This window comes from Meriones unguiculatus, chromosome 11 (assembly GCF_030254825.1).
Source record: "Meriones unguiculatus strain TT.TT164.6M chromosome 11, Bangor_MerUng_6.1, whole genome shotgun sequence".
Taxonomy (NCBI): Eukaryota; Metazoa; Chordata; class Mammalia; order Rodentia; family Muridae; genus Meriones; species Meriones unguiculatus.
Window position 1 is genome coordinate 61,631,377 of NC_083359.1, and position 11,418 is coordinate 61,642,794.

Genomic DNA, 11,418 nt, shown 5'->3' on the forward strand with positions numbered 1-11,418 from the left:
CCTTAGTTGATGTCTAAGTCTCTGAAAGCCCCCATGGGACTGGGTTAGTTGTCCCTGTTGGTCTTCAGATGATCATGACTTTAATATATTAGGGTTTTTATGAGCTTGTCAGAAATTATATTTGATGATGTTGAATTTTTAAAGGATAAAACTCTGTGGGAAAACTTTAGAGTGCACTGGCTCCATGGTGAAGGCTTGTTTAAGTATGTTACTATAATGAAATTTAACAAATAGTTTATTTATCATCCATATTTGTACATTTTATTTCCTTTAAACCAATTTTAAAGAGCGGTTTTTTAGAAAATATCCAAACTTAATATGAACATTCTTTTTTTAAACAATCATAACTGATCCTTCTGTTTGTTCCCTTGTTAGAGTCACTCTATTTGTATTCCATAATTCATCAAGCCTACCACATCAACTGTGCATGATTAATTTTAACAGTACGTTTGAAATTGGTATTGTTAATCTTTTGGTTCTATGAACATGTTTTCTATCATATATGTATGTTTATGACTTCAAATGAATTGTGAAACTTTTCAGACTATGACCAGAACATGTATTTACAGTACACCTAGTAAACCAGAAATGTATGCAAGGAATTTCCTGCTCTCTGAACAGTTTTTTTTTAATTTAATTAAAATAATCAACTTAAGTGACATGAAAATGTGGTCCTCAAAATACTGCAGTGTTTGTAGTTGTGGCACTGACCAAAGGCTCAGCAGAACTCAAGCTGTGGCACAGTGTCATACCTACCATGACAAGCAGCAAATCGAAGGAGAAACAAAGGAATCTGCTTTGTTGAACTCTGGTTTGTAGCAATATAATGTGGAAAGCAGTGTTTGTCACATCATTGGATTTACTGGATAATGAATTATTATACTTTACTTTTTGTGTTTTTCTTCCTAAAAATTTGCTTCTAGAAGTTTATTCCAAATGAAGAAGCAACATTAATTTGATTCTGAAACAATAAATCACTAGATGAAATATCGTTAAAAGATTTAATGTGTGCTATTAGTTTTCTTCATTGATCTACAAAGCTATTGAAATTTCAAGTAATTAGAAAGCAGTGTGCATAGATAGTGAAATCCTAATAATAGAGCCAAGGACACTAATTTCAACTTTTATTTGATTGAAGAAATTGGACTGTGTGCTTTCAGTTGTCTCATCCATCATATGTATGAAGGGCTGTGTTACATGAATATTTTTCCCTCCAGGTTTTAAGAAGAGTACAATCACTGCTAAGTATTCATTTTTAAATTAGTTTCTTATTCCTTTGTGTACTTCCTTCTGAAATTATTATAGTAATGTGGAATTCTGCTTTTATCTTCCCCTGGATATATTATCCTAGAAAGCCATTATTTAAGTCTCATTATCTCTTTGCTGCCATTCTTTCTAACTTCACCTACCACTACTTCCTGGTCTAACCTGCTGTCTAGCCAAACTCCCTTTCTAAATATACCAAGGAACAGCTCTTCCTCACTGCCTGTTGTTGCCTGTTAGTTAGTTTGGCATGGTCTTTGTAATTCTGTTTTCTGGGAGGACCCTGGGTAGGGTGATCAACCCTCACTCAGAAAAACAAACAGGATGGAAACTGGAAGAAGGAGAAAACAGGAAATAAGACAGGAGCCTACTACACAGGGCCTCTGAAAGATTCTACCCAGCAGTATATCAAAGTAGATGCTCAGACTCATAACCAAACTTTGGGCAGAGTGCAGGGAATCATATGAAAGAAGGGGGGAGATAGTAAGACCTGGAGAGGACAGGAGCTCCACAAAGTGAACAACAGTACCAAAAAAAAATTGGACACAGGGGTCTTTTCTGAGACTGATACTCCAAACAAGGACCATTCATGGATATTACCTAGAACCCCTGCACAAATGTAGCCCATGGCAGCTCAGTATCCAAGTGAGTTCCCTAGTAATGGGAACAGGGACTGTCTCTGACATGAACTCTGTGGCCTACTCTTTGACACACACACACCACCTCCAGAGGGGGTAACAGTCTTGCCAGGCCACAAAGGAGAGCAATGTAGCCAGGCCTGATGAGACCTGATAAGCTACGGTCAGATGGAAAGGCAGGAAGACCTCCCCTATCAATGGACTTGGAGAGGGGCTTGGGAGGAGAAGAGGGGGGGGTGGAATTGGGAGGGAATGAGAGAGGAGGTTACAGCTGGGATACAATGCGAATAAACTGTAATTAATATAAAAAATAAAAATAAATAGCCTAAACCCCTTAATAAAGTATTATCCTGTTCTCTTCTGTTTGGGAGCTCTTTAGAAATCCCTTTTCTTCTTTACATTTGTTCAATAAGTTATTTTATAGTCTTTGACAGAACAGAGATCATTTAGACTGTTTGTGTGTGTGTTTATTTTTCGTGTTATGAACTTCTGGCACTTAATAATGCCACATATGATTTCATAGAATGAAGAATCCTCCCCTCGAACAAATCTGAATATTAATGGAACATTTGAGTTTGTCAAATGTTCTTTTCTTTTCAAATTTTCTTACTGACTTACACAATTTATTAAGAAAGGTTTTTGAAGAATCACATGGTGGCATGCACATGTAACCCCAACAGTTGCAGAAAGAGACAAGAATATCTCTGCAATTTTGAAGCCAGCCTGGACTTCAGCAAGAACACTGGGCCAGTTAGAACTACATAATAAGACCAAATAACATTGAATAACCAACAAGCAAAAAGAAGAAGTTAAAAATATAAGTTGCCTTTTGTACTTCAGTATTATTTTCTTAAATATCAGATCTTAGACCAAATGAACAATTTTCCAAGTAATCCGAATGTTGGCGTATTTCCCGTAACTGTGGCCATAACTGTGGTTAAATATGTAAATTAGACGTTTCAAATCACCTACAACAAATTCTTAAGTATATGAATGATAAAAATAAGGGAAAGAGCAAATGAATCACTGATTTAATGATGGTTATAATATAGGTATTAATAGAAAATAGCCAGTTTATGGTAGAAAGTAGAAATGAAAATATATTATGGAGGCTGGAGAGGTGGCTCAGAGGTTTAGAGCACTGGCTGCTCTTCCAGAGGACCTGGGTTCAATTCCCAGCACCCACACAACAGCCCCCAACTGTCTACAGCTCAAGTATGTATGCAGATACATACCAACACAGATATGTATGCAGGCAAAACACCAACGCACATTAATATAAAAATAAACTTGGGAGGAAAATATATTATGGAGTTTTGACCAATTAAGCTTTATAATTTAAAAGAGTGATACTTCATTCATTAGTATTTATCCCCTAATCATGAAAGGCTAATTACAGTGAGTCTTCCCATCAGCTGTTTATACAGTAATATTTTAGATAATTTACAGATAGAACACATAATAACTGAATATTTCAACTGACGCTTTGAAATAGGGTTTCCCTGATTTATTAATACAGCTTCTTGCTTTGTTTTTCTTTGGTAGATATTTGATCCGACCCGATCCACTGTCCTACCTTCCGAACAGTGAACCCAGTAGGAAAAACAGCATCTGCAATGCTGCTGTTCAAGATTCTCGGGAGGAAACACAACTCTGATGAAAAGAAAATAAGAGACTTTATTTTCCCTACAGGATCTTGCTTGAAATCACTAAAGGGTTGCAGATGGTCCCAAGAACCTGACTGGAATGTATTCAATTCTCACTTTTCTTGTATTTAGAAACAAAATTTATTCTCTTAGTAGTACAGATCATTTTGAGACCTAAAGTGGTATTTATTGACATTCCTCTGGTTAATATTTAAATTTCATCAGTGGGAGATTCTGAAAATAAACATAAGATGCAGAAGTTAAAAATATGATCTTTAATTCTTTAAGAATAATCAGAACTGTAGGCAGCCAATTTTAAATTATTACGTTAGTAGGATGTATGAAAATTTAAAAAAAAATCTGCCTATGTTCAGTATATCACAAGGACACAGAAGACTGGTTTTCTTTTGATAATTATTTATTTCACTATATTGTTTTCGATTACTGTTTCTAAAATTGAGCCCATTAAGAATGTATTCTTATCTCTGTCTAGAGATTAACCACTAACTTATGTAGCTGACTTCGGTCTAAGCATCATAGTTTGCTTCAGAATAGATCTTTAGAGTCATTAATGTCTGTCTTTCCATATGTTATTGTATTCATTACATAATCTGTGATATCCACAGCATGTTTAATTTTACAGAAGAAACTAAAACACAGAAAAATATTACGCACCTGAGCTTTTTGGTAATTTTACATCTACTGCAGATTTTGCGCAAGAAAAGTGTACTTAAGAGAAAATATTTTTGTTCTCCTAAATAATGCCTACCATAGAAAAAACAATGCCTATCTTTTCAGCTAATATGAATGTGAGAACTGGAATATTACCTGTATATGTCAGATGAGCAGTAATGACCTCCGTTACTGTTGGGTTTTAATGTTTTTCATTTTACTATATAATAAAATTCACTAGGAAAATTATTTAAAGTTGAAAAAGAGTATTTATATATTTTATGGACCATGGGGACACTTAAAAAACCTTAAGCATTCTCCAAATGTCTTTGATATTAAATACTCACACTTAGTTTGATTTAATGTAAAATAATAAAACATATCTATACCTTAGCATAATAAGGAAGAACATCACTAGCATAGACATTCCCTGTGTTTTAAATTTAATATGAACTATTCAGAATTTGACAGAAAATTTTAATATTGGAGTGCTTTTTTTTGTCTTTATTCCCTACTTTTTCCTCTTCATAAATGCATTAAAACTCACAAAATAATAAATACATTTGGAGTTTATCAAATTTCATAGAGTAGTAAAGTTTTCCCAGGAGAGATATATTGGCACATTTGCAAACTCAAAATTCTAATTTTTATCTATTTCTTTATTCACAAACTTGACACTGAGTGACTGCAACCTACAATAATTCATGTAATGTTTTTGTTCTTTCTTATCATAATGAAACAGATCATAGAAAAGAAAAAGAAATTCTTTTAGAAATGACGCCTTATGTCCTTCTAATAATTATACAGCAAAATAAGAACATAAAACATAAAATGAAATTTTCTATCCATTTTACATTTGACAAGAGAATATATAATGTACTTTTTATTACCAGTACTTTACATTACCCATAATTAGGAATATGAAAAAACATGAATTTCCTCAAAACAGAGAGATGTGCTCTGATTTTCAGAGAGGTATGATTAGAACATGTTGCCTAAAATTGACAGCATGTCTTAAAAGTCATGATTGTGTTCAAAGGTGTGTATTCTAAAAGTGAAATAAATTTGAAAAACACACCACGTGATGTTAAAATTGAAAGCAGAATTGAATTAATGTATGTTAGAGACAAAAATATATGAATATACTGACTTATTTCATTTGGATATGATTAGTCAAATACGATATTTCTTTAGATTGACATTTTTTATTCCATTGCAGTTCTTTTAGGAATAAATGTTAGATTTTAAAAAGTCTTCTATTTCGCAATGAGCTCTGAAGTTTAGTATTTTTGCATTATGACAGTTGCTAAGACTGGGATTTTAAGCTAGGATATGATTATATTTCCTATAAAACTAAAACTTTTGTTTCTTAAATTTTAAAATAATTATTTTTGATTATGAATTTTAGTCCAAATTTAATATTTGACAGAATTCATATTGCTTGCTATAACAAGGATAATTTATAGTCTTTCCAGATATTTAAAGAATAAAAGATGCTTATTAAAGACATTTAAAAAATTGCTGCCTTTTAACAATTATTACACTTGTACATGAAGATAAAACATGAAGTAATTGTGCTCATGACCCTTCAGGAATTTATTTGGCTTATTGTCTATGTATCATTTTGCTACCAGTTTCATTGAATTGCTTTAAAAATAAATAATAATAAAATTCTTTCTTATGATGATTGAAAATTCCTTGTTTTTGATGGAGGAAGAACTTTCTTTTGACAAATTATGTTTTGAAACTGTAAAAGTATTTTGTCATTTCTATATATCAAACCCCAAACAAATGTAAAAGTTATGCCGTGGAAAGGAAAATGAAAATATTGTTGAATTACTTCTTAACACTACAGTCTGTGGATAATAATTGTTCAGGATGGCGGAAGGGAAAAGAGGAGGAGGGGGGAAAGAGGGGCACCACAGGAAGTAAAAGATAAAGATGGTGTGGGGAGGAAATAAAACTACTTTGAGTACCAAAATATGTATATTTTAAAAAACACTCTGTCAGGTACCATTATGCTCATTTATAAAATCAAGAAAAAAAATCACTATCTACAGTAAAATTAAAATGATTTTAAACTTTAAGTGGTCTTTTCTTTCAGGCATACAGTAGACACCTTTCTTCTTATTTCTGTTGCTATGGTACCTGAAGTAACCGGGGTGTATTTAATGAGAACACAGACTTAGCCATGGGAATAGAAAGAGCAAGTAGAGAACAGAGCCATGGGAGCAGTGGGCCTAAGAGTGCCCTGAGATTTTATTTTGTCTCCTATACATCCTAATTATGATGTTGAAAAACTTAGTGAATATACACGGTCCTTCGAAAAGCATGTTCTGCCCTCCCTAAGGACTAACTCCTGAAGCAGAGCGACATCTGGACATCCAGGCTGCTCCATGAGTTTTTGTACAGTTAAGTTAATGTACAGTTGTTAGTACATTATGGCTCAAGGAAGCTCTTACCCTGGCCAGATGGGTCTCTGGAGAAGTGCTATGGATGGAGAATGCCTTGGAACAACTTTGCCTAGAACCTTGGAGCAGACTTCCAGTGAGCTCACTTAGTACAGCAAAGTTGAGACCACGTTCCACAGTGCTGTCATCAGGTGAACCTAGAGCCGGGCTGAGCTTTTCCCCAGAAGCCTTTATCTTGACCCTGAAGCTGTGGATGTTGCTTATCTAGTTCTTCATAGTTTTCATGTTTTCTTTGCTAACCAATCTGAAATTACTCCAGTGTTCACCCAAGAGTTAATTCTTCCCACCAGTTTTTATTTTTTATCTTCCGTGAAGGTTGATGTTCCTGCTAAGGCCTCTATTGCAATTTTATGCTTTGAACTATTACATCAGAACAGATATCGTTTAAATACTGTCAGCTACAAAAGAAAATTATCAAATACTGTATGGACTAAAGAGAAGTATTTTAGGCATAATGTATTTATTTTGTCTTTTTTTACTATGTTGAGAAGGTGTCATCTGAGATCTGACTTTCCTTCCTTCTTTCTTTCTTTCTTTCTTTCTTTCTCTCTCTCTCTCTCTCTCTCTCTCTCTCTCTCTCTCTCTCTCTCTTTCCGTTAGATCCAACAGAAGCTGAATAGCAAATAATGCACAAAAAGTTGTACTCTGTTAAAGTCATTGTACAATGACTGTGATTTCAAACTCCAGCCACTAAAATCAGAGGGGCAGACAGGGCAAATTCAACAAGTGAACAAAGACTAGCTGGATTATTTTCTGATTTATGAGGCACTCAGTCTGTAGACAATTGGGCACTGGGTGTCAGTTATGTTTCCCACACTTTTACAGGTTAGGTCTCCTACTTACATCACTTTAAAGAGACTAAAATTACAGAAACCAGCTTTACATACATAGGTCAAGCTAAGATAAAAGTAAGTAATACTTTAAAAATACGTGGATCTATAGTTAAATTCTGTGTTATATTCTTATCCAATTGAATTGCCTTTCATTAATAAAACAACAAATTAAGCAAAATATAATTATATTTTACAAGGATTGTAACAGAAATCTAAAAAATCACCCAATACTTAGTAACACTCCAAATAAATACATAGTTAACAAAGCATATATATATATGTATTTATGCATATATAATCATATTCACTATAATATTACAAATTCCAAAACTTTGGAAAAATAAAAAATTACTTGCTTTAATAAGATGTCCAAATTAACTACTTGACAGAGCTCTACAATTTCAAAATTCTTGGGCTGAGTATGATAAAAGTGACAGTTTGGAAAGAAATACCTCATGATAGTGTTTTAATGAATTGAATTTTAAGTTTCTGGCAAAAAGAAGCTGTGAATTGACTGACATTCAGATGGAAAAAGATGTTAAGGAAAATAAAGCAGACATCATTGCCTTGTTGCTACTAACTAAATGGGGAAAGCTCTTTATTTCAATTTTTTTTAATTTTTTTTTTGAGATAGGGTTTCTCTGTGTAGCCTTGGCTCTCCTGGACTCGAACCCACAGAGATCCACCTGCCTCTGCCTCCCCAAGTACTGGGATTACAGACATGTGCCACCGCGCCTGGCTAAGCTCTTTATTTCAAAGATTCCATCATATATCATCAGAAAACTAAGATCAAAAACTCAAGGGCCAACACATGCTGGAGAGGTAGTGGAGAAACAGGAACCCTCCTCCATTGCTGGTGGGAATGTAAACTTGTACAACCACTTTGGAAATCAACCTGGTGCTTTCTCAGACATTTAGGAATAGCGCTTCCTCAAGATCCAGCTATAGCAGTCCTAGGTATATATGCAAAATATGTTCAAGTACACAACAAGAACATTTGCTCGACCACGTTATTAGCAGCTTTATTTGTAATAGCCAGAACCTGGAAACACCCCAGATGCCCCTCAACTGAGGAATGGATACAGAAACTGTGGTACCTTTACACAATGGAATATTACTCAGGAATTAAAAACAAGGAAATCATGAAATTTGCAGGCAAATAGTGGGAATTAGAAAAGATCACCCTGAGTGAGGTACCTCAGAAGCTTAAAGACAAGTTATATGCTTACTTATCAGTGGATATTAGACATATAAGGTAGGATAAACATAGTAAAGTCTATAGTCCTAAAGAAGCTAAACAACAAGGAGGACCTTAGGGAAGATGCTTAATCCTCAATCAGGTCAAACAGGACAGACATTGAAAGTAGGAGAAAACAGGCAACAGGACAAGAGTTTTCCACAGAGGGCCTCTGAAAGACTCTACCCTGCAGGGTATCAAAGCAGATGCTGATAGCCAAACTTTGGGCAGAGTGCAGAAAATCTTATGGAAGAAAGGGGAGATAGAAAGACCTGGAGAGGCAGGAACTCCACAAGGAGAACAACAGAACCAAAAAAGTCTAGACACAGGGCAGAGGTGGGGTTGTCTTGAAGAGAATGATGAACCAACCAAGCACCATGCATGAGGAGGACCTAGGCCCTCTGCTCAGATGCAGCTCACTCTCCTTAAGGGTTCCCTAGTAGGTGAGCAGGGGCACTCACTGGCATGAACTCGGTTGCCTGCTCCTTGATCACTTCTCTCAGGTGGGGCGACCTAGCCAGCCCACAAGATGGACCTGATAGGTTAGGGTCAGATAGCAGGGGAGGAGGATCTCCCCTATCAATGGACTGTGTGGAGGAGGGGAGTTGGGGGGAATGGAGGGAGGAAAGGACTAGAAGGAGATGAGGGAGGGGTTACAGTTTGAGTACAAAGTGAATAAACTTTAATTAATAATAATGAAAAAAAGCTTCCATCATCATCCAAGTTGGTGTGAATAAGTCTCACTTGTCTCTTAAGACAAGTCAAAATGTGTCCTTGCACTAGGGAACAAGTTGCAATCCAATTAACAGCCAGAAAAACATATTCAGTTGTCTTCTGGTACAAAATTAAAAACTAAGTTAACCATAGATTTCTTTTCTTTTTGATCATTGTAGAACATAACATTTTTAGCACATATTTTGAGAGCTAGCAATTTACCTGTTAAGTTATGCAAATTTACCAACATGCTTGTGATATGGATACATGTTAAAGTCCAGCGCCTTTATGTGTTCATTAGAAATATTAGATGATTAGTATCCTATTGTTAGTCCCATCTTGTTTCTATCGCAGCTCGTTAGTGCAGAAACCTCAATGATTTAATGAAATCCTTTTCTTTAGTTAAACTATTGCTTTGAGACATGGAGACTATTCTTAAGTTTTTGTGAAATTCTTAATATATAATATTCATAACCAACTAGTAATAAGATATATACATATTATATTGTTAACTACAAAAAGCAATGGTTTATGACTTTAATGTAGTACTTCAAAGGTTTATAATATTCTTATGCAGTCATTATTAAAAGATACCAACTAAACCTCTCCCATTAAAAAATTATGTGAGCTTTCAGACAATCTTCAATATTAAAATAATTAGGAATTTCTGATATCACTCTATTCCTCCAACACTTTGTTTGTTCACTTCTATATAGAAAATAACTATCAAAGCAATTACTGAGTTCATATAACCTTGATATGACTTAGCCAAGTAATTTAAAATCTTTCTGCATCAAAGACAGCAATTTCCATCTGAATTTGAAATCAATTATTTCTTTGTGATTCATCCAATATTATCATGGCGTAAATCACAAGACATAGATGAAGATCAAGGGTTAGTAATTTGTTTTGTGCATACAATATTGAACTAATCTCCAGATACTCTATCTTACATGGATTTATCTACCAGTAGGACCTTAGCCCTCACTTCCTAAATAAACAGTAGAGGATGTTAGCCAGGTGGAAAGGTGATTGATCACTAAGCAGAGCAATAACTTTGATGCTTTAACTATGGAAGTATTGTGCACTCAGGCCAAAATAATGAAGTTACAATTTTTTGTTGTTATTTTTTAATTTTTATTTTTATATTAATTACAGTTCATTCACTTTGTATCCCAGCTGTATCCCCATCCCTCATCCCCTCCCAATCCACCCTCTTCTCCTTCCATGCCCCTCTCCAAGTCCACTGATAGGGGTGGTCCTCCTCCCCTTCCCTCTGATCCTAGCCTATCAGGTCTCCTCAGGAGTGTCTGTATTGTCTTCCTCTGTGGCCTGGCAAGGCTGCTCGCCCTTCAGGGCCAGCCACTGAGTTCATGTCAGAGACAGTCCCTGTTCCCCTTATTAGGATACTCACTGGATACTGAGATGCCATTTGCTACATCTGAGAAGGGGTTCTAGGTTATCTCCATTCATGGCCCTTGGTTTGAGTATCAGTCTCATAAAAGACCCCTGTATCCAGATCTTTTGGTTCTGTTGCTCTCTTGTGGAGCTCCTGTTCCCTCCAGGTCTTACTACCTCCCAATTCTTTCATAAAATTCCCTGCACTCTGCCCAAAGTTTTGTTATCAGCCGCAGCATCTGCTGTGATAGATTGCTGGGTAAAGTCTTTCAGAGACCCTCTGTTGCAGGCTCCTATCCTGTTTCTTGTTTTCTCTTTCTTCCAATGTCCATCCCATTTGCCTTTCTGAGTGAGGATTGACCATCTTACACAGGGTCCTCCTTCTTGCTTAGCTTCTTTACGTGTACAGATTTTATTATGTTTATTGTATGTTATATGTCTAATATCCATTTATAAGTGAGTATATACCATGTGTGTCTTTCTGCTTCTGGGATACCTCACTCAGGATTATCTTTTCTAGCTCCCACCATTGCCTGCAAATTTCAT

At 35.4% G+C, this 11,418-nt stretch overlaps 1 protein-coding gene across 2 annotated transcripts in view; it reads left to right on the top strand.

Moving 5' to 3' along the window:
- The window catches only part of Kcnt2 (potassium sodium-activated channel subfamily T member 2), a 383,380-nt gene extending 377,477 nt beyond the window's left edge, over positions 1–5,903 (top strand). For both annotated transcript variants that reach the window (XM_060364407.1, XM_060364409.1), the window contains one exon: positions 3,447–5,903. In XM_060364407.1, coding sequence (XP_060220390.1) covers positions 3,447–3,558 — 112 coding nt within the window. In that variant the 3' untranslated portion in view covers positions 3,559–5,903. The remainder of the gene's footprint in view (positions 1–3,446) is intronic.
- Positions 5,904–11,418: the final 5,515 nt, after the last annotated feature.